This window comes from Oncorhynchus clarkii, chromosome 5 (genome assembly GCF_045791955.1).
Source record: "Oncorhynchus clarkii lewisi isolate Uvic-CL-2024 chromosome 5, UVic_Ocla_1.0, whole genome shotgun sequence".
NCBI lineage: Eukaryota > Metazoa > Chordata > Actinopteri > Salmoniformes > Salmonidae > Oncorhynchus > Oncorhynchus clarkii.
In genome coordinates this window covers 16287282-16311589 of record NC_092151.1, presented here as the reverse complement: position 1 = coordinate 16311589, position 24308 = coordinate 16287282, and the positions used below count along the sequence as shown (strand labels likewise).

At 43.6% G+C, this 24308-nt stretch overlaps 1 protein-coding gene across 5 annotated transcripts in view; it reads left to right on the top strand.

Annotated features, from left to right (window-relative positions):
* The first annotated feature begins 1443 nt into the window (after nt 1-1443).
* LOC139408440 (calcium/calmodulin-dependent protein kinase type II subunit beta-like) overlaps nt 1444-24308 on the top strand; it is a 61158-nt gene continuing 38293 nt past the window's right edge. For all 5 annotated transcript variants that reach the window (XM_071152346.1, XM_071152344.1, XM_071152347.1 and 2 more), the window contains exons 1-11: nt 1444-1678; nt 4412-4506; nt 13983-14042; nt 14205-14259; nt 16055-16120; nt 17009-17081; nt 19676-19778; nt 22841-22924; nt 23065-23159; nt 23270-23392; nt 23472-23555. In XM_071152346.1, coding sequence (XP_071008447.1) covers nt 1617-1678; nt 4412-4506; nt 13983-14042; nt 14205-14259; nt 16055-16120; nt 17009-17081; nt 19676-19778; nt 22841-22924; nt 23065-23159; nt 23270-23392; nt 23472-23555 — 900 coding nt within the window. In that variant the 5' untranslated portion in view covers nt 1444-1616. The remainder of the gene's footprint in view (nt 1679-4411; nt 4507-13982; nt 14043-14204; nt 14260-16054; nt 16121-17008; nt 17082-19675; nt 19779-22840; nt 22925-23064; nt 23160-23269; nt 23393-23471; nt 23556-24308) is intronic.

Below are 24308 nucleotides of genomic sequence, written 5' to 3'. Positions count from 1 at the left end.
ATACAGTCACAGACAATTCTTTAAAGATGAATACAGTCACAGACAATTCTTTATAGATCCATAGTCACAGACAATTCTTTATAGATGAATACAGTCACAGACAATTCTTTAAAGATGAATACAGTCACAGACAATTCTTTATAGATCCATACAGTCACAGACAATTCTTTATAGATCCATACAGTCACAGACAATTATTTAAAGATGAATAAAGTCACAGACAATTCTTTATAGATCCATACAGTCACAGACAATTGTTTAAAGATGAATACAGCCACAGACAATTCTTTAAAGATGAATACAGTCACAGACAATTCTTTAAAGATTAATACAGTCACAGACAAATCTTTAAAGATGAATACAGTCACAGACAATTCTTTAAAGATGAATACAGTCACAGACAAATCTTTAAATATGAATACAGTCACAGACAATTCTTTAAAGATGAATACAGCCACAGACAATTCTTTAAAGATGAATACAGTCACAGACAATTCTTTAAAGATTAATACAGTCACAGACAAATCTTTAAAGATGAATACAGTCACAGACAATTCTTTAAAGATGAATACAGTCACAGACAAATCTTTAAAGATGAACACAGTCACAGACAATTCTTTAAAGATGAATACAGTCAAAGTTCATTCTTTAAAGATTAATACAGTCACATACAATTCTTTGAAGATCAAAATGATTGTCTTTCTCAGGTCTGAAGTGTAGAAGCTTTGCTCCTAAGAATAGAGTTATTCATGATATCAGTGCAGAAGAACAATCCAAGAATAGAGACAATAGACAGTAGCAGCCTATGACTTCGTAGATCTCTTCCATGCCAGGTCAGTTACATTGGTGCTTTAAGTTGCCCAGTTCTTCAACAGGACTGAAGTGGTATATTTAGGAGTTTTTATTCGTCATGCGTTAGAGTCAATTCTATCTTACAAGAGTGGCCAGTTATCGCAGGATACATTTTGCGGTACTGCGTTTAGCACCGGCCCACCTCAAGCACTGATGTTGCCTACCATGGACCACACTTTGATTTGAATTGGTGTGTCGGGTCATTGAAAAAATACGATAATCAAAGTATAACAGTTTAAGGATATTTACCTGTCTAACAGTTTCAACTCACTAAAACATAGTCCATTTTATTTGGGTAGACCTAAAAAAATACCTCAATCAATTGTATTGCCTTTAGGCTATAGGTGTTCCAGCTGCTACACATGATTGGTGATGATGCCAAAGCCTGTAAAGAACATATCTGATTCTGATGTGCCAGGTGTTGTCGAGCCGTTGCAATTCCCCCTGGTGGTGGGAAAATGATGTGTTGAATTTACAGCGCGCTCGCTGGTGCAGAAACGGAGTGAACCGCGATTGAACGACACACTTTCGGAGAGAGAGAGAGAGAGAGAGAGAGAGAGAGAAGCACCACTGCCTCTCCTCCACTCGAATAGCCTACATATCTTGAGGCCTGGTTCCTAGTGCTCTCTGGACAGAAAACGCATTACACCGCGGCATTTTTTTTTTTACATAGAATAACTAGGCTACTATACGGATACATCCAATATAAATTAACTTGAAGACGGATTTATTTTGGGCGCACAACCCCCGCGAATAAACGGAAGATGGCAGTGACTACCTGTACACGTTTTACGGACGATTTCCAACTATATGAAGAACTCGGAAAGTAAGGCGTTGCTGCATTATTGCTTTATGATGGCACCATCATTGTATCGTCATCCTGTTAATCTATGGTTGCTTTGCATAGTTGTATGTCTGCAGATGTGTATGGGTTGTTGGAGCGGCAGCGCAGCGGAATGGGGGTCAGAGCTCATCTCTGCTGATCTGTTACGTTCGCAGCAACACAGCTAAACAAAACGCACGTTTTCACTCTGTTTTGAAGTGCAGCCTCGACATGACAATACAATATATAAACTTGAATATTAAAGATAGGCTAGCCTACATTTGATCTGCATGCTGCATGGTCTGCAATAACAGCATCAGTGGGGACTGGGGACATGATGTAACAGTCTGAAGAGAGAGGAAGTGTGCCAATTTGAGCTGTCAGAGATCAGAGCAGCATGGGATGTTTTGTAATTGGGGTCTTGAGAGAGGATGGAAATATAGGTGTGTGTGTGACTGTGTGTGTGACTGTGTATGAGAGAGGGTGTGAGAGAGAGAGAGAGGGTGTGAGAGAGACAGAGAGCGACAGAGAGAGAGAGAGAGAGCGGGTGAGAGAGAGAGAGAGAGAGAGAGAAATTGTACCACATAGCAGGATAGGTGTGTCAGGCTGTGCTGGGTGGGACTGGGTAGGGGGGAGTATTCTCCTCATTCTCTGTCAGGAGGAGAAACATATTTTATAGATCATAATACATCCTTATGCAAACAGAACTGTAGAGATGGTACTATTATTGAATCCAAACATTTGCTGCACATATTACCATAAAGTGTAGCCCCTAATACTAGGAGTTCTACTAAGAGGTCTGGACCTTTATGGCACAGCGTGTAGTTCATTTGTATATGTAACTGCAGGTTCACTGGCGTGCGTGTGTGTTCTGGCCTGTGTGATTAGCCAGAGACAATCGCCATGCGTGTGTGTTCTGGCCTGTGTGATTAGCCAGAGACAATCGCCATGCTGTGTGTGTTCTGGCCTGTGTGATTAGCCAGAGACAATCACCATGCTGTGTGTGTTCTGGCCTGTGTGATTAGCCAGAGACAATCGCCATGCGTGTGTGTTCTGGCCTGTGTGATTAGCCAGAGACAATCACCATGCATGTGTGTTCTGGCCTGTGTGATTAGCCAGAGACAATCGCCATGCTGTGTGTGTTCTGGCCTGTGTGATTAGCCAGAGACAATCACCATGCGTGTGTGTTCTGGCCTGTGTGATTAGCCAGAGACAATCGCCATGCTGTGTGTGTTCTGGCCTGTGTGATTAGCCAGAGACAATCACCATGCGTGTGTGTTCTGGCCTGTGTGATTAGCCAGAGACAATCACCATGCGTGTGTGTTCTGGCCTGTGTGATTAGCCAGAGACAATCGCCATGCGTGTGTGTTCTGGCCTGTGTGATTAGCCAGAGACAATCGCCATGCGTGTGTGTTCTGGCCTGTGTGATTAGCCAGAGACAATCACCATGCATGTGTGTTCTGGCCTGTGTGATTAGCCAGAGACAATCGCCATGCTGTGTGTGTTCTGGCCTGTGTGATTAGCCAGAGACAATCACCATGCGTGTGTGTTCTGGCCTGTGTGATTAGCCAGAGACAATCGCCATGCTGTGTGTGTTCTGGCCTGTGTGATTAGCCAGAGACAATCACCATGCGTGTGTGTTCTGGCCTGTGTGATTAGCCAGAGACAATCACCATGCGTGTGTGTTCTGGCCTGTGTGATTAGCCAGAGACAATCGCCATGCTGTGTGTGTTCTGGCCTGTGTGATTAGCCAGAGACAATCGCCATGCGTGTGTGTTCTGGCCTGTGTGATTAGCCAGAGACAATCACCATGCGTGTGTGTTCTGGCCTGTGTGATTAGCCAGAGACAATCGCCATGCTGTGTGTGTTCTGGCCTGTGTGATTAGCCAGAGACAATCACCATGCTGTGTGTGTTCTGGCCTGTGTGATTAGCCAGAGACAATCACCATGCTGTGGTGGCAGCAGCTGGCCCAAGAGATAACAGGACCTTCATTACAGTTCCTGTAAGGATGGCAGATTGTCCCCTTTTGGTGTGTGTGTGTGTGTGTGTGTGTGTGTGTGTCTCACAAGTCTTTCTCTGCTGTCATAAGCCTGTTGTCTCTGTATATATATATATATATACTCTTACAGACTCACCTGTCATGGCATTATAGGTGTGTGTGTGTGAGACTTGGGGGTCTAGTGTAAGCATGAGAGTGTGTGAGACAGTCAGGTTAGAATGTGTGTGTCTTATTGTGTAACAGGTGTTCTATATATAGCTCAGAGAAAACGACACAGACGGTTACTGCTGTTTTCCCTGCTGAGTTAGTTAGTTAATCTCCCCCCAAAATACCAGCACTGCTACGGTGCATGCACGCTCTGTCTCACTCTCTCCCTCTCACACAGATGCAGACACACACAAACGGTTGCACGCACACACAGAGAAATCCTTGAAAGACCGTTTCTGTTGTTTTCTCTTGAGTCTTCTCATTTGCATGATGTGCTTTTGTGCTGCTTGTCACATGTCTCACACTCAATGACTCCTTTCAGGAGAAATGTCTTTACTCATGAAAGGCAGATGTGAAAGCAGCAGAGGGGAAGTGGATAAGGATATGCGTTCAACCTGTCCAGTTCTTTAAGATCAGTGGGAATGAAGGAAAGGAGACAAGGAGACAGTAGAGGAAATGACTAGAATATTGAGATGCTGCCAGGGCCAGGTGATGTCTAACACCTGTTTTATCTGCCTTTGTTTCCCAGGGGAGCGTTTTCAGTGGTGCGCCGCTGTGTCAAACTTTGTACCGGCCAGGAATATGCTGCCAAAATCATCAATACCAAAAAGCTCTCAGCCAGAGGTGAGACACATACACCCACCCACACACAAACAATATGTGCCAACTGTCAAATAGCTGCATGGTGGGTAAGCTGTGTGGTATCTGGTGAAACTATACAATATAAAGTTAGCTTTCTCATCCCTATGCAGTGTGTGTGTAGTGTAAGATATATATAAATGTATACAGTTGAAGTCGGAAGTTTACATACACTTAGGTTGGAGTCATTAAAACTGTGTTTCAACCACTCCACAAATTTCTTGTTAACAACTCATTTTTCCAACAATTATTTACAGACAGATTATTTCACTTATAATTCACTGTATCACAATTCCAGTGGGTCAGAAGTTTACATACACTAAATTGACTGTGCTTTTAAACAGCTTGGAAAATTCCAGAAAATGATGTCATGGCTTTAGAAGCTTCTGATAGGCTAATTGACATCATTTGAGTCAATTGGAGGTGTACCTGTGGATGTTTTTCAAGGCCTACCTTCAAACTCAGTGCCTCTTTGCTTGACATCATGGCAAATCAAAAGAAATCAGCCAAGACCTCAGGAAAAAAATTCTAGACCTCCACAAGTCTGGTTCATCCTTGGGAGCAATTTCCAAACGCCTGAAGGTACCACGTTCATCTGTACAAACAATAGTACACAAGTATAAACACCGTGGGACCACGCAGCCGTAATACCGCACAGGAAGGAGAAGCGTTCTGTCTCCTAGAGATGAACGCACTTTGGTGTGAAAAGTGCAAATCAATCCCAGAACAACAGCAAAGGACCTTGTGAAGATGCTGGAGGAAACAGGTACAAAAGTATCTATATCCACAGTAAAAATGAGTCCTATATCGACATAACCTGAAGACCGCTCAGCAAGGAAGAAGCCACTGCTCCAAAACCACCAGAAAAATGCCAGACTATGGTTTGCAACTGCACATGGGGACAAAGATCATACTTTTTGGAAAAATGTTCTCTGGTCTGATGAAACAAAAATATAACTGTTTGGCCATAATGACCATCGTTATGTTTGGAGGAAAAAGTGGGAGGCTTGCAAGCCGAAAAACACCATCCCAACCGGGAAGCACGGGAGTGGCAGCATCATGTTGTGGGGGTGCTTTGCCACAGGAGGGACTGGTGCACTTCACAAATTAGATGGCATCATGAGGTAGGAAAATTCTGTGGATTTATTGAAGCAACATCTCAAGACATCAGTCAGGAAGTTAAAGCTTGGTCGCAAATGGGTCTTCCAAATAGACAATGACCACAAGCATACATCCAAAGTTGTAGCAAAATGGCTTAAGGACAACAAAGTCAAGGTATTGGAGTGGCCATCATAAAGCCCTGACCTCAATCCTATAGAAAATGTGTGGGCAGAACTGAAAAAGCGTGTGCGAGCAAGGAGGCCTACAAACCTGACTCAGTTACACCAGCTCTGTCAGGAGGAATGGGCCAAAATTCACCCAACTTATTGTGGGAAGCTTGTGGAAGGCTACCTGAAACATTTGACCCAAGTTAAACAATTGAAAGGCAATGCTACCAAATAGTAATTGAGTGTATGTAAACTTCTGACCTACTGGGAATGTGATGAAAGAAATAAAAGCTGAAATAAATCATTCTCTCTACTATTATTCTGACATTTCACATTCTTTAAAATAAAATGGTGATCCTAACTGACCTAAAACAGGGATTTTTTACTAGGATTAAATGTCAGGAATTGTGAAAAACTGAGTTTAAATGTAGTTGGCTAAGATGTATGTAAACGTCCGACTTCAACTGTATATACAGTACTAGTCAAAAGTTTGGACATACCTACTCAAGTTTTTTATTTTATTTACTATTTTCTACATTGTAAAACAATAGTGAAGACATCAAAACTATGAAATAACACATATGGAATCATGTAGTAACCAAAAAAGTATTCAACAAATCAAAATATATTTTATATTTGAGATTCTTCAAAGTAGCCACCCTTTGCCTTGATGACAGCTTACACACTCTTAGCATTCTCTCAACCAGCTTCATGAGGTATTCAACCTGAAATGCATTTCAATTAACAGTTGTGAATATATTTCCTTGTGTTTGAGACAATCAGTTGTGTTGTGACAAGGTAGAGTTGGTAAACAGAAGATAGTCCTATTTGGTAAAAGACCAAGTCCATATTATGGCAAGAACAGAGAAACAACAGTCCATCATTAAAATAAAATCAAATTTGATTTGTCACAAACATATAGTTAGCAGATGTTAATGCGAGTGTAGCGAAATGCTTGTGCTTCTAGTTACGACAATGCAGTAATAACCAACGAGTAATCTAACCTAACAATTTCACAATAACTACCTTATAAACACAATAAACACAAGTGTAAAGGAATGAATAAGAATATGCACATAAAAATATATATGAATGAGTGATGGTACAGAACGGCATAGGCAAGATGCAGTAGATGGTATCGAGTACAGTATATACATATGAGATGAGTAATGTAGGCTATGTAAACAAAGTGACATAGTTTAAAGTGGCTAGTGATACATTACATCAAGATGGCAAGATGCAGTAGATGGTATCGAGTACAGTATATACATATGAGATGAGTAATGTAGGCTATGTAAACAAAGTGGCATAGTTTAAAGTGGCTAGTGATACATTACATCAAGATGGCAAGATGCAGTAGATGGTATCGAGTACAGTATATACATATGAGATGAGTAATGTAGGCTATGTAAACAAAGTGGCATAGTTTAAAGTGGCTAGTGATACATTACATCAAGATGGCAAGATGCAGTAGATGGTATAGGGTACAGTATATACATATGAGATGAGTAATGTAGGGTATGTAAACATTATATGAAGTGTCATTGTTTAAAGTGTCTAGTGATACATTTATTACATTCATTTTTCCATTATTAAAGTGGCTGGAGTTGAGTCAGTATGTTGGCAGCAGCCAATCAATGTTAGTGATGGCTGTTTAACAGTCTGTTTAACATCAATCTGTTTAATAAGTCTGTTTAACAGTCTGATGGCCTTGAGATAGAAGCTGTTTTTCAGTCTCTCGGTCCCAGCTTTGATGCACTTCTACTGACCTCGCCTTCTGGATGATAGCGGGGTGAACAGGCAGTGGCTCGGGTGGTTGTTGTCCCTGATGATCTTTATGGCCTTCCTGAAATAGGACAAATATAAGCACCATATTATTATTATTATTATTATTAATACACACCTCTCTTGTCATAAGATATCTCCTATTGGCTAGAAACAGCTGACAATCAGGTGCATCTTACTAGCCTCATGTGAGGTGTGTGTGTGTGTTCTCAGTATGATAGGGGATAGCCTAGCCAAGCCCTCAGTGTTTAATTTAGTGTTTTAATATTGTTTGAGGCAGAAAGTTATAATTTGATATTTATAGGGCAGATTTACAGTCTATCAAAATATGAGTGTTCTATGTGTTTGTGTGTGCCTGTGTCCTCATTTCCTTGTGTCCTCTCCACCCTCTCCTTGTCTCCTCTCTTCCTGTTCTCTTCATCCTCTGAGCTGAGGAGACTAGAATATGGATGACGAGCTCTTTTAGTTATTCAGGCCTTTGCAGATGGTGGAGGAGACGAGGGAAAGGTAGGGTCAGCGACTGTACATTATTGAGATGCAGCCCCTTGTCTCTAAATGAAGATCTTCAGAGGTTGTCGTGCCATATCTGTTGGCAGTAGAAATGGTTCTACTCTCTCTCCCTCATTCTCTCTCCCCTTTCTCTCTGCTCTCTCTCTCTTTCTCTCTCTCTCCCTCTCTCCCTCTCTCTTTCTCTCTCTCTCCCTCACTCTATCTCTCTCCCTTTTCTCTCTGCTCTCTCTCCCTCTCTCTCTCTCCCTCATTCTCTCTCTCTCCCCTTTCTCTCTCCCCTTTCTCTCTGCTCTCTCCCCTTCTCTCTTTCTCTCGCTCTCTCCGTCTCTCTATCAAGAGGAGCATAAATTACTGTCTCACTTTGTAGAATCAAGCGGCATCTCAAATATGTTAATGTGAGATTGCAGATCGAGGACACCAGAAGCGCACACACACACACATATATAGACACACGCATACACGCACACACACAATCACGCACACACACACATTTAGAGGCAGTGTGAGGAAAAGGATCAATCAGCCAAATGCATCTGCTTTCTCTTGTTAGCTTGAGCTACTGATGAGCAGACTACTCATTCTCTATCTCTCGATCTATCATTCTCTCCATCCCTCCCTCTCTCTCTCTATATCTATATCATTCTCTCTCCATACCTCACTCTCTCTGTCTCTCATTCTCTCTCTCATTCTCTCTGCAACACACATACATACATACATATATACATACATACATACATACATAGATATACATATATATGTATAAATATATATATATAAATACACACTGAGTGTACAAAACTTTATGAACACCTGCTCTTTCCATGACACAGACTGACTAAATGAATCCAGGTGAAAACTATGATCCCTTATTGATGTCACTTGTTAAATCCACTTCAATCAGTGTAGGCGAAGGGGGTAAACAGGTTGAAGAATGATTTTTACACCTTGAGACAATTGAGACATGGATTGTATGTGTGCCATTCAGAGGGTGAATGGGCAAGACAAAATATTTAAGTGCCTTTGAACAGGGTATGGCAGTAGGTGCCAGGCGCACTGGTTTGTGTCAAGAACCGCAACGCTGCTGGGTTTTTCACGCTCAGCAGTTTCCCATGTGTATCAAGAATGATCCACCACCCAAAGGACATCCAGCCAACTTGACACAACTGTGGGAAGCATTGAAGTCAACATTTGCCAGCACCAGTCAAAAGTTTGGACACACCTACTCATTCAAGTAATCACCTACAATTTTCTACATTGTAAAATAATAGTGAAGACATCAAAACTATGAAATAACACATATTGAATAATGTAGTAACCAAATAAGTTTTAAACAAATACAAATATATTTTATATTTGAGATTCTTAAAAGTAGCCACCCTTTGCCTTGATGACAGATTTGCACACTCTTCGCATTCTCTCAACCAGCTTCACCTGGAATGCCTTTCCAACAGTCTTTAAGGAGTTCCCACATATGCTGAGCACTTTTGGCTGCTATTCCTTTACTCTGCAGTCCAACTCAACACAAACCATCTCAATTAGGTTGAGGTCAGGTGATTGTGGAGGCCAGGTCTTCTGATGCAGCATTCCATCACTCTGCTTCTTGGTCAAATAGCCATTACACAGCTTGGAGGTGTGTTGGGTCATTGTGCTGTTGAAAAACAGTTGATAGTCCCACTCTGCACAAACCAGAAGGGATGGTGTATCGCTGCAGAATGCTATGGTAGCCATGCTGGTTAAATGTGCCTTGAATTCTAAATAAATCACAGACAGTGTTACCAGCAAAGCCCCCACAAACCATCACACCTCCTCCATGCTTCACGGTGGGAACCCCACATGCAGAGATCATCCATTCATCTACTCTGCATCTCAAAAAGACATGGTGGTTGGAAACAAAAATCTCAAATTTGAACTCATCAGACCAAAGGACAGATTTTCACCAGTCTAATGTTAATTTCTCGTGTTTCTTGGCCCAAGCAAGTCTCTTCTTATTGTTGGTGTCCTTTAGTAGTGGTTTCTTTGCAGCAATTTAGACCATGAAGGCCTGATTCACGCAGTCTCCTCTGAACAGTTGATATTGAAATGTGTCTGTTACTTGAACTCTGTGAAGCATTTATTTGGGCTGCAATTTCTGAGGCTGGTAACTCAAATTAACTTATCCTCTGCAGCAGAGGTAACTCTGGGTCTTCCTTTCCTGTGGCGATCTTCATGAGAGCCAGTTTCATCATAGTGCTTGATGGTTTTTGCGATTGCACTTGAAGAAACTTTCAAAGATCTTGATATTTTCAATATTAACTGACCTTCATGTCTTATCTACCTAGAGAATTCTCTTCGATTATAATCACAGCCGCATATATCCCCCCCAAGCAGACACATCGATGGCCCTGAACGAACTTCATTTGACTCTATGTAAACTGGAAACCACATATCCTGAGGCTGCATTTATTGTAGCCAAGGCTAATCTGAAAACAAGGCTCCCTAAATTATATCAGCATATCGATTGTGCAACCAGGGCTGGCAAAACCTTAGATCATTGTTATTCTAACTTCCGCGACACATATAAGGCCCTCCCAAGCCCTCCTTTCAGAAAAGCTGACCACGACTCCATTTTGTTGCTCCCTGCTGATAGACAGAAATTAAAACAGGAAGCTCCCGCACTCAGGTCTGTTCAACGCTGGTCCGACCAATCGGATTCCACGCTTCAAGATTCCGAATACAAGCAGTGTAGCTATTCCCTCCGCAAGGCAATCAAAAAAGCTAAGCGTCAGTATAGAGACAAATTAGAGTCGCAATTCAACGGGAGACACGAGAGGTCTACAGTCAATCACGGACTATAAAAGGAAAACCAGCCCCGTCGCGGACCAGGATGTCTTGCTCCCAGACAGACTACAGTGCCACTGACGCGGCCCTCTACCAAAACCTGCGGGCTCTCCTTCACTGCAGCCGACGTGAGCAAAACATTTAAGCATGTCAACAATCGCAAGGCTGCAGGCCCAGACAGCATCCCCAGCCGCGTCCTCAGAGCATGCGCAGACCAGCTGGCTGGTGTGTTTACGGACATATTCAATCAATCCTTATCCCAGTTTGCTGTTCCCACATCCATCAAGAGGGCCACCATCGTCCCTGTTCCCAAGAAAGCTAAGGTAACTGAGCTAAATGACTACCGCCCCGTAGTACTCACTTCCGTCATCATGTAGTGCTTTGAGAGACTAGTCAAGGACCATATCACCTCCACCCTACCTGACACCCTAGACCCACTCCAATTTGCTTACCACCCCAATAGGTCCACAGACGATGCAATCGCAATCACACTGCACACTGCCCTAACCCATCTGGACAAGAGGAATGCCTATGTGAGAATGCTGTTCATCGACTACAGCTCAGCATTTAACACCATAGTACCCTCCAAACTCGTCACCAAGCTCGAGACACTGGGTCTCGACCCCGCCCTGTGCAACTGGGTCCTGGACTTCCTGACGGGCCGCCCCCAGGTGGTGAGGGTAGGTAACAACATCTCCACCCCGCTGATCCTCAACACTGGGGCCCCACAAGAGTGCATTCTCAGCCCTCTCCTGTACTCCCTGTTCACCCATGACTGCGTGGCCATGCACGCCTCCAACTCAATCATCAAGTTTGCAGACGACACTACAGTGGTAGGCTTGATTACCAACAACGATGAGATGGCTACAGAGAGGAGGTGAGGGCCCTCGGAGTGTGGTGTCAGGAAAATAACCTCACACTCAACGTCAACAAAACAAAGGAGATTATCGTGGCCTTAAGGAAACAGCAGAGGGAGCACCCCCCTATCCACACCGAGGGGACAGTAGTGGAGAGGGTATAAAGTTTTAAGTTCCTCGGCGTACATATCACGGACAAACTGAAATGGTCCACCCTCACAGACAGTGTGGTGAAGAAGGCACAGCAGCGCCTCTTCAACCTCAGGAGGCTGAAGAAATTCGGCTTGTCACCAAAAACACTCACAAACTTTTACAGATACACAATCAAGAGCATCCTGTCGGGGTGTATCACCGCCTGCTACGGCAACTGCTCCGCCCATAACCATAAGGCTCTCCAGAGGGTAGTGAGGTCTGCACAACGCATCACCGGGGGCAAACTACCTGCCCTCCAGGACACCTACACCACCCGATGGGCTGGGCTGAACTGGGCTAGGCTGAACAGGCTCCTGGTATAACTGGGCTAGGCTGAACAGGCTCCTGGTATAACTGGGCTAGGCTGAACAGGCTCCTGGTTTAACTGGGCTAGGCTGAACAGGCTCCTGGTATAACTGGGCTAGGCTGAACAGGCTCCTGGTTTAACTGGGCTAGGCTGAACAGGCTCCTGGTATAACTGGGCTAGGCTGAACAGGCTCCTGGTATAACTGGGCTAGGCTGAACAGGCTCCTGGTTTAACTGGGCTAGGCTGAACAGGCTCCTGGTATAACTGGGCTAGGCTGAACAGGCTCCTGGTATAACTGGGCTAGGCTGAACAGGCTCCTGGTATAACTGGGCTAGGCTGAACAGGCTCCTGGTTTAACTGGGCTAGGCTGAACAGGCTCCTGGTATAACTGGGCTAGGCTGAACAGGCTCCTGGTATAACTGGGCTAGGCTGAACAGGCTCCTGGTATAACTGGGCTAGGCTGAACAGGCTCCTGGTTTAACTGGGCTAGGCTGAACAGGCTCCTGGTATAACTGGGCTAGGCTGAACTGGCTGGGTTGTATTGTGTAGAGTTTTAGTTCCCATTACTAAGTTTGCAGTGGGACTTCCTGACAATGTAACCTGACACAGCAGATCTTGTATAGTGGTAGGGCTTCTGGACCACACCCCTGGAAGCGTGGGTTCAAACCCAGAATGCCCTTTTCCATCCTAAACTGGTGCCAGCTGACCATCTGAGGGAATGGTCAGGGAACAGCCAGCCACATCCCAGGGACCCTGGTGTGAGAACCACTGGTCTAGAGGAGGAGGTGGAGCTGACCTCTGACAGGACCTAACATCTGGGATATGTATGGATTATTTACATACACTTTCCTACGGGATAAAATAGGTTGTGTGCGCCAATATTGATTCCTCTTGATTCCTCTACTCATCCTGGGGTTTATTATGGATCCCCATTAGTTCTTGCCAAGGCAGCAGCTACTCTTCCTGGGGTTTATTATGGATCCCCATTAGTTCTTGCCAAGGCAGCAGCTACTCTTACTGGGGTTTATTATGGATCTCCATTAGTTCTTGCCAATGCAGCAGCTACTCTTCCTGGGGTTTATTATGGATCCCCATTAGTTCTTGCCAAGGCAGCAGCTACTCTTCCTGGGGTTTATTATGGATCCCCATTAGTTCTTGCCAAGGCAGCAGCTACTCTTCCTGGGGTTTATTATGGATCCCCATTAGTTCTTGCCAAGGCAGCAGCTACTCTCCCTGGGGTTTATTATGGATCCCCATTAGTTATTGCCAAGGCGGCAGCTACACTTCCTGGGGTCCGGAAAACTTAAGGCAGTTATACAATTTAAAAAACATTACAATACATTCATTACAGAATTCATAACACACTAAGTGTGTGCCCTCAGAACCGTTCTCCACTACCACATATCTATTCTTTATCTCTCCCCTCCTCTGTTCTCCTCCTCCCCCTCTCCCTCCATCCCTCCATCTGAAGCTATAGTAAGGGGAGTTAATATGGGGCAGTTGAAACCTTCAGGGTATCTACTGTATATACAACACACTGTGTGTGTGGGCAAGTGTGTGTGTGTGCACACTTTATATTATAAAATATTGCTCGCCTTCTGTTGAATACACTTACAGTGTATAAAAGCTCTGATTTCCTCCTTCGTGGTAATGATATGATATATCATATTGTACCATATTATGATATCATTGTATCAATATTATATCTTCTTATTCTCTCCTTAGATCACCAGAAGCTGGAGAGGGAAGCCAGGATCTGCAGATTGCTCAAACACTCCAATATCGGTCAGTACCTGTAACTCTCTCTCTCTCTGCTGCTGGGGCTGCAGCACAGGAATAATATGAGAATATGTTTTCTGCTGATGTTCTCAACCAATCTCTCTCTCTCTCTCTCTCTCTCTCTCTCTCTCTCTCTCTCTCTCTCTCTCTCTCTCTCTCTCTCTCTAGTTCGTCTCCATGACAGCATATCAGAGGAGGGCTTCCACTACCTTCTGTTTGACTTGTGAGTGGCAGTGCTCTTCTCCCTCTCTCCTCTCCTCCCTCTCTCCTCTCCTCTTCCTCCTTCTTGTTGTCTCATCCTCCCCCTCTCCTCTTCCTTCTTCTTGTTCTGTCATCCTCCCCCTCTCCTTTTCCTTCTTCTTGTTGTTGTCTCATCCTCCCCCTCTCCTCTTCCTCATCCTCCCCCTCTCCTCTTCCTCCTTCTTCTTCTCTCATCCTCCCCCTCTCCTCTTCCTCCTTCTTCTTGTTGTCTCATCATCCCCCTCTCCTCTTCCTCCTTCTCCTTCTCTCATCATCCCCCTCTCCTCTTCCTCCTTCTTCTTGTTGTCTCATCCTCCCCCTCTCCTCTTCCTCATCCTCCCCCTCTCCTCTTCCTCCTTCTCTCATCATCCCCCTCTCCTCTTCCTCCTTCTTGTTGTCTCATCCTCCCCCTCTCCTCTTCCTTCTTCTTGTTCTGTCATCCTCCCCCTCTGCTTTTCCTTCTTCTTGTTCTGTCATCCTCCCCCTCTCTTCCTCCTTCTCCTTCTCTCATCATCCCCCTCTCCTCTTCCTCCTTCTTGTTGTTGTCTCATCCTCCCCCTCTCCTCTTCCTCATCCTCCCCCTCTCCTCTTCCTCCTTCTCTCATCATCCCCCTCTCCTCTTCCTCCTTCTTGTTGTCTCATCCTCCCCCTCTCCTCTTCCTCATCATCCCCCTCTCCTCTTCCTCCTTCTCTCATCATCCCCCCTCCTCTTCCTCCTTCTCTCATCATCCCCCTCTTCCTCTTCCTAATTCTCTCATCATCCCCCTCTCCTCTTCCTCCTTCTTCTTCTCTCATCCTCCCCCTCTCCTCTTCCTCCTTCTCTCATCCTCCCCCTCTCCTCTTCCTCCTTCTTCTTCTCTCATCCTCCCCCTCTCCTCTTCCTCCTTCTTCTTGTTGTCTCATCATCCCCCTCTCTTCTTTTTCTCTCCTCTCCCCGTTTCCAAGGAGATTTTTCCCTATTACATAACCATCCTCCTCTTTGCACATGCTCAGTTCCATCTTTAGCCTTGCACATACGCACACATACGCACACACATACATGCACGCACACACACACGCACGTATGCACACACACACACACACACAAACTCCCCTGCAGTGGAACCTGTCTCTATGGCAACCAAGCCCAAGAGATCCCTGCAGAGCTGGGGTTTCCCCTAACAAGGACATCCCCCTCCGCTGTGTGATTGTATATGTGCGTTTGTATGTGCATTTGTGTGTTTGTATGTGTGTGTGGTTGTGTGAGTGTGTGTGTTAACTAGTGTCTGTGTGTTAGCCAGTCTGTGTGTTAACTAGTGTCTGTGTGTTAACTAGTGTCTGTGTGTTAACTAGTGTCTGTGTGTTAGCTAGTCTGTGTGTCAACTAGTGTCTGTGTGTCAACTAGTGTCTGTGTGTCAACTAGTGTCTGTGTGTTAACTAGTGTATGTGTGTTAGCTAGTCTGTGTGTAAACTAGTGTCTGTGTGTTAGCTAGTCTGTGTGTAAACTAGTGTCTGTGTGTTAACTAGTATCTGTGTGTTAGCTAGCCTGTGTGTTAGCTAGTGTCTGTGTGTTAGCTAGCCTGTGTGTTAGCTAGCCTGTGTGTTAGCTAACCTGTGTGTTAGCTAACCTGTGTGTTAGCTAGTGTCTGTGTGTTAGCTAGTGTCTGTGTGTTAACTAGCCTGTGTGTTAGCTAGTGTCTGTGTGTTAGCTAGTGTCTGTGTGTTAGCTAGTGTCTCTGTGTTAGCTAGTGTCTGTATGTTAACTAGTCTGTGTGTTAACTAGTGTCTGTGTGTTGTAGGGTGACAGGTGGAGAGCTGTTTGAGGACATTGTGGCCAGAGAGTACTACAGTGAAGCAGATGCCAGGTAAACACCTTTTACGCAGTACACCCTCTTTATCCATCCATCCATCCATTCTCTATCACATGCTCTCTCTTTTTCTCTCTCTCTCTTTCTCTCTCTCTCTCCTGTTCAATGTTACTCTCAGTTTACCTTGTAGAATACATTTTCATTGCACTGAGCACTTCTCCTCAGCTTGCACAGACACGCACAGACGCGCACACACACACACACAGACCGACACAGCCTTGCCCCTCAGGATTTTGACTGTGGAGGTGTTGTGTGTGTGTGTGGGCGGGAAAGAGAGAGAGAGAGAGAGAGAGAGAGAGAGAGAGAATACATATTTCACCGTGTGTAAATCCTAGCTGCATTGCTCTACCCTGTGTGTCTGTTCTGATTTTTTCCTACTTTCCATGTGTCCTCTGTCCGTCTCTCTGTCTCTCCAAGACTGGTAGTGTGTTGCTCATGGCAACCTATGCTAAAAAAAAAGAAAGAAATGAAAGTCAGAGAGAGAACCTGTTCTCATTTGTATTATGCAGTTTTTATATAAAAAAAAACACAGGCAAAGTCACCAAGTTAGACATCTCTTTCACAGACCCAGACTGTCACAGACTGTCAGACAGACAGACAGACTGCAGTTCATTCCTACGCTGCTTGACTCCTAGAACAGTGCATTTCCTCTTCATCATCTCTCTGACAGGTGTTTTGTTAACACACAATGTTCACACACAATACTTGAAAGTTGAGGGGCGCTTGACTTTTTCACTTTTGGGACTAAAATAGAATTGGACAGAATACTTTATTGCCCTCGAGGTAATTTGTCTAGCACATTTTAAGAGCACTGCAATACACCACACAAAACGCAGATGCAGCACACTGACAGACTAACCCACTCCCCCTGGTGTTGTCATACAGTCACTGCATCCAGCAGATCCTGGAGGCTGTGTTACACTGTCACCAGTCGGGCGTGGTACACAGAGATCTCAAGGTGAGTTAACTGTGTGTGTGCTCTCCACCTGTTCCCTCTGAGATAGATCTGCTGTCTGTGCTGACATTATTATACAACAGTCCTACTGGGATTAACACAGTGTTTGTGTGAGAGTGTTTGCGTATGTGTGAGAGTGTTTCCGTGCGTGTGTGTGAGTGTGTGTCAAAAGTGTTGAAATGCTATGAGCAGTAACTTTTAGAGGGAAGTCTTCTAGATGAGGTTTGCAGAACTGTCATTAGATGAAGACACGGCATGTGTCTGTGAAATTATTGATTTCCCTAGTGGGTGTTTATTAAGTTACCAGCAGAACGGTGACTGAAACTGTGGTTTTTATTTTAAACATTCATCAATAACTCACATGACACACACACACACACACACACACACACACACACACACACACACACACACACACACACACACACACACACACACACACTGGGAATACTGCAGTATACCTAACACAGGGGCTGTAAACACAGGGTTGTAGATAACACAGGGGCTGTAGATAACAAAGGAGCTCTAGATAACACACAGGTTGTAGATAACACAGGGGCTGTTAGATAACACAGGGGTTGTAGATAACACAGGGGTTGTAGATAACACAGGGGTTGTTAGATAACACAGGGGCTGTAGATAACACAGGGGCTGTTAGATAACACAGGGGTTGTTAGATAACACAGGGGCTGTAGATAACACAGGGGCTGTTAGAAAACACAGGGGCTGTTAGATAACACAGGGGCTGTTAGATAACACAGGGGTTGTTAGATAACACAGGGGCTGTAGATAACACAGGGGCTGTTAGAAAACACAGGGGCTGTTAGATAACACAGGGGCTGTAGATAACACAGGGGCTGTTAGATAACACAGGGGCTGTTAGATAACACAGGGGCTGTTAGATAACACAGGGGCTGTTAGATAACACAGGGGCTGGTAGATAACACGGGCTGTTAGATAACACAGGGGCTGTAGATAACACAGGGGTTGTAGAGTGCCTTTCAAAACTATTCACCCCCCTTGGCGTTTTTCCTATTTTGTTGCATTACAACTTGTAATTTAAATGTATTTTTATTTGGAGTTCATGTATTGGACATACACAAAATAGTCCAAATTGGTGAAGTGAAATGAAAAAAATTACTTGTTTCAAAAAATTCCCAAAAATGGAAAAGTGGTGCGTGCGTATGTATTCACCCCCTTTGCTATGAAACCCCCAAATAAGATCTGGTGCAACCAATTACCTACAGTGAAGCATGGTGGTGGCAGCATCATGCTGTGGGGATGTTTTTTATCAGCAGGGACTGGGAAACTGTTCAGAATTGAAGGAATGATGGATGGCGCTAAATACAGAGAAATTCTTGAGGGAAACCTGTTTCAGTCTTTCAGAGATTTGAGACTGGGATGGAGGTTCACCTTCCAGCAGGACAATGACCCTAAGCATACTGCTAAAGCAACACTCGAGTAGTTTAAGGGGAAACACTGTAGATAACACAGGGCTGTAGATAATATAGTGGTTGTAGAAAACACAGGGGTTGTAGAAAACACAGGGGTTGTAGAAAACACAGGGCCTGTAGATAACACAGGGGCTGTAGATGGCCGAGGGCCAACTTCCATTACTGTTTATTAGATTACCTTCAAAGTTTGTGGCCTCTACAGCACACCCCCCCCCCTCTCTCACCCACTTTCTCAGCCTAACTTCCACCAGAGCAACCTAACCTACTTAGTAATCATCACTGCAGCAAAACAGACAAGTTATTGTCTGTGTGTTGGTGATAGTGAGGTTGAATGATGATCCATAGCTCATTGAATCAGCCCAGCACACACACACACACACACACACATTCCCCTCCTCTGCCCTGCATGCCCAAATTAATCACTCTCAATAATCGACACATGCTGCAGTGGTGACCCTGCTACGGTAGATCCGTGTGTGTGTGTGTGTGTGTGTGTGACACTGCTACGGTAAATCCTTGTGTGTGTGTGTGTGTGTGAGTGTGTGTGTGTGTGACACTGCTACGGTAGATCCGTGTGTGTGTGTGTGTGTGTGTGAGACACTGCTACGGTAAATCCTTGTGTGTGTGACACTGCTACGGTAGATCCTTGTGTGTGTGTGTGTGTGTGTGTGTGTGTGTGTGTGAGACACTGCTACGGTAGATCCTTGTCTGTGTGTGTGTGTGTGTGTGTGACACTGCTACGGTAGATCCTTGTGTGTGTGTGTGACACTGCTACGGTAGATCCTTGTGTGTGTGTGTGTGACACTGCTACAGTAGATCCTTGTCTGTGTGTGTGTGTGACACTGCTACGGTAGATCCTTGTCTGTGTGTGTGTGTGTGTGTGTGACACTGCTACGGTAGATCCTTGTCTGTGTGTGTGACACTTTTAGCACTGGCAACCACAGTAGCAGTGCCACAGCTGTTACAGACAGATTGGTTCCTAATAAATACATAAAATAAATGACTGTTAATGATTGGACCATCTGTGTGTGGGTGTGGGTGTAAGTGCAAGTGTGTTACTACTACATGATTTTATGCCCAGCACCCCACGAGAAGTGATGTGTGTGTGTGTTTGACTTCTTGTCCCATCTGTCCCCTATGTAGCCAGAGAACCTCCTGCTGGCCAGTAAGTGTAAGAATGCTGCAGTGAAGCTGGCTGACTTTGGATTGGCCATCGAGGTGCAGGGAGACCAACAGGCATGGTTCGGTACGTCACACACTCACACACCCACATACATACACACACATAAACACCCAAACACATACACACACTTGGTGTCGTATTGGGCGAAGGCATAGCCTTTAGATTGGCCATTCTCATCACAAACCAGTTGCTGGAGACAATCTCTCCGAAGGCAGAGAAGGTGTCGTACACACTTTTGTTGCAGATGATCTTGTCCAGGTTCTTGACAAATGTGTTTCCTACCCCACTCTTCCTCAGAGTTGAGGTCATGCTGAGACCACAGGCCCCATGTTGGTCTTCCATGGATGGTTTCAAAGTTCATCGTGTCCAGCTGGGTTAACGTAGTTCACCTGAGAGGATCGGCAGGTGATTTTGTCCCTAACAACCTGGAGTATATCCTTAATAGGACTGAAATTGTAAAACAAAACGCGTCAGTCACTTCAGGGTAAAGATCACCAAGGTACAGGGAGGCCCTGGGGTTTCTGGGTACGCTGGAAGCCATGTATGACGAAGCATACATTCTTATGCTGTCCACGTTGGTTTGCAGGCAAATCCTGCTGCTGATGATGTAAATCCTGCTGCTGATGATGTAAATCCTGCTGCTGAGGATGCAAATCCTACTGCTGATGATATAAATCCTACTGCTGATGATGATATAAATCCTACTGCTGATGATATAAATCCTACTGCTGATGATGTAAATCCTACTGCTGCTGATGATATACATCCTGCTGCTGATGATGATGTAAATCCTACTGATGATGATATAAATCCTACTGATGATGATATAAATCCTACTGATGATGATATAAATCCTACTGCTGATGATGATATACATCCTACTGCTGATGATGATATACATCCTACTGCTGATGATATAAATCCTACTGCTGATGATGATATACATCCTACTGCTGATGATGATATACATCCTACTGCTGCTGATGATATACATCCTGCTGCTGATGATGATGTAAATCCTACTGATGATGATATAAATCCTACTGATGATGTTATAAATCCTACTGATGATGATATAAATCCTGCTGCTGCTGATATAAAGCCTGCTGCTGATGATATAAATCCTGCTGCTGATGATATAAAGCCTGCTGCTGATGATATAAATCCTGCTGCTGATGATATAAAGCCTGCTGCTGATGATATAAATCCTGCTGCTGATGATATAAATCCTACTGCTGATGATGTAAATCCTGCTGCTGCTGATGATATAAATCCCACTGCTGATGATATAAATCCTACTGGTGATGATATAAATCCTGCTGCTGCTGATGTAAATCCCACTGCTGATGATGATATAAATCCTGCTGCTGCTGATGATGTATATCCTACTGCTGATGATGATGTAAATCTTACTGCTGATTATATAAATCCTCATTGATGATGATATAAATCCTGCTGCTGCTGATGATGATATAAATCCTGCTGCTGATTATATAAATCCTACTCCTGATGATATAAATCCTGCTGATGATGATGTAAATCCTGCTGCTGCTGATGATATAAATCCTGCTGCTGAAGATGATGTAAATCCTACTGCTGATGATGATGTAAATCCTACTGCTGATGATGTAAATCCTGCTACTCCTGATGATATAAATCCTGCTGCTGATGATATAAATCCTACTGTTGATGATGATATAAATACTACTGCTGATGATGTAAATCCTACTGCTGATGATGATATAAATCCTACTGCTGCTGATGATGTAAATCCTGCTGCTGATGATATAAATCCTACTGCTGACGATGATATAAATCCTACTGCTGATGATGATATAAATCCTACTGCTGATGATATAAATCCTGCTTCTGCTGATGAGATAAATCCTACTGCTGATGATGATATAAATCCTACTGCTGATGATGATGTAAATCCTGCTGCTGATGGTGTAAATCCTGCTGCTGATGATGTAAATCCTGCTGCTGATGATCATATACATCCTGCTACTGCTGATGATGATATAAATCCTGCTGCTGCTGATGATCACATAAATCCTGCTACTGCTGATGATGATATAAATCCTGCTGCTGCTGATGATCATATAAATCCTGCTACTGCTGATGATGATATAAATCCTGCTGCTGATGATCATATAAATCCTGCTACTGCTGATGATGATATAAATCCAGCTGCTGATGATCATATAAATCCTGCTGATGATGATATAAATCCTGCTGCTGCTGATGTAAATCCTGCTGCTGCTGATGATGTAAATCCTGCTACTGCTGATAATATAAATCCTGCTGCTGATGATCATATAAATCCTGCTGATGATGATATAAATCCTGCTGCTGCTGATGTAAATCCTGCTGCTGATGATGATGTAAATCCTGCTACTGCTGATGATATAAATCCTGCTGCTGATGATCATATAAATCCTGCTGATGATCATATAAATCCTGCTGCTGATGATATAAATCCTGCTGCTGCTGATGTAAATCCTGCTGCTGATGATGATGTAAATCCTGCTACTGCTGATGATGTAAATCCTGCTGCTGATGATGTAAATCCTGCTGCTGATGATATAAATCCTGCTGCTGCTGTTGATGTTGGAAAAAAAGATCTTGAAAAGTTGATGTTTTAGCTGTTGATTGTTGGTTGCTTAAGATATCAAATGTCAGGTGTTAGAACCCCTGGAACCCCCTCGTTTGTTGTCATAAGTCATATTAGATCAAATAAAATCTATCCAATTAGATTACTTTATTTATTGCACCATAGTCAGTTAGATTGCATGATTTACATTGCAAATGTAAATAAATAAATAAAACATTAATCTATTTAGCTTACACATAAATAGCCAATAACCTGTTAAAAACAACAATTTGTACAGCAGGACTAACGTGTTCAGCTTTCCATTTCAGTTTCATATATTTATTTGAGTTAAAATTCCATTGTTGATTATATTTACAGTTTTCAACAAAATAGTATACCTACGGTGGAATCAGTTACTACACATTGTTTTGTCTTCTGTGTTGGACTCCATCCATCATCATGTTATACATCATCCTCGGCCTACGACTGAAGTCATACAGTTTAACCACTGTGTGTATGTGCATATACATAGGTTTTGCAGGTACCCCAGGCTACCTATCTCCAGAGGTACTGAGAAAGGAGGCTTATGGTAAACCTGTAGACATCTGGGCTTGTGGTGAGTATAGAGCACTACAGTAACACTATATTATATATGTATCTGTCTCGTCCCTTTCTCCATCTCTCTCTCTCTCATCAGTATCTCCTCTCCTTCTCTCACCACTCAACGTGTGTGTGTGTGTGTGTGTGTGTGTGTAGGTGTGATCTTGTACATCCTGCTAGTGGGGTATCCTCCATTTTGGGATGAGGACCAACACAAACTCTATCAGCAAATTAAAGCAGGAGCTTATGACGTGAGTAACACAAACACACACACACACACACACACACACACACACACACACACACACACACACACACACACACACACTTGTTTGACAAAAGGGAGTATGTGTGTGTGTAGTTTCCGTCTCCAGAATGGGACTCAGTGACTCCAGAAGCCAAGAACCTGATTAACCAGATGTTGACCATTAACCCTGCCAAGAGGATCACTGCCCAGGAGTCCCTCAAACACCCATGGGTCTCCGTAAGTACACACACACACACACACACTTTTCCTCTCAGTTTCCCTGTTTGACATTGTCTCTCACTTTCTCTCTTTCCAGCAACGCTCCACCGTGGCGTCCATGATGCACAGACAGGAGACAGTGGAGTGCCTGAAGAAGTTCAACGCCCGGAGGAAACTCAAGGTCTGTTCTCTCTTAATGATTTCCTAATCACTATGAATACTGGAGTAATCTCTGAGCCTTCTCACATCTACACAACACCCTAGCAACCTACCACTCACCCTTCCCTCTGTCTCTGTCTCTCTCTTCTCTCGCGTCAATTCAATTTAAGGCACTTTATTGGTATAGGAAACATTTGTTAACATTGCCAAAGCAAGTGAAGTAGATAATATACAAAGTGAAATAAACAATAAAATCAGCAGTAAACATTACACTCACAGATGTTCCAAAATAATAAAGACATTTCAAATGTCATATTATATACAGTGGAAGTCGGCAGTTTACATTTATTTATTTATTTATTTTATTTCACCTTTGTTTAACCAGGTAGGCCAGTTGAGAACAAGTTCTCATTTACAACTGGAACCTGGCCAAGATGAAGCAAAGGAGTGCGACACAAGATAAAGCGTAGCAATTCGACACACAACAACACAGAGTTAGTTACACATGGAATAAACAAAACATACAGTCAATAATACAGTAGAACAAAAGAAAACAAAAAGTCTATATACAGTGAGTGCAAATTAGGTAAGTTAAGGAAATAAATAGGCCATGGTGGCGAAGTAATTACAATATAGCAATTAAACACTTGAATGGTTGATCGGCAGAAGATGAATGTGCAGGTAGAGATCCTGGGGTGCAAAGAGCAAAATAAATAAATACCAGTATTGGGATGAGGTAGGTAGATAGATGGGCTGTTTAAAGATAGGCTATGTA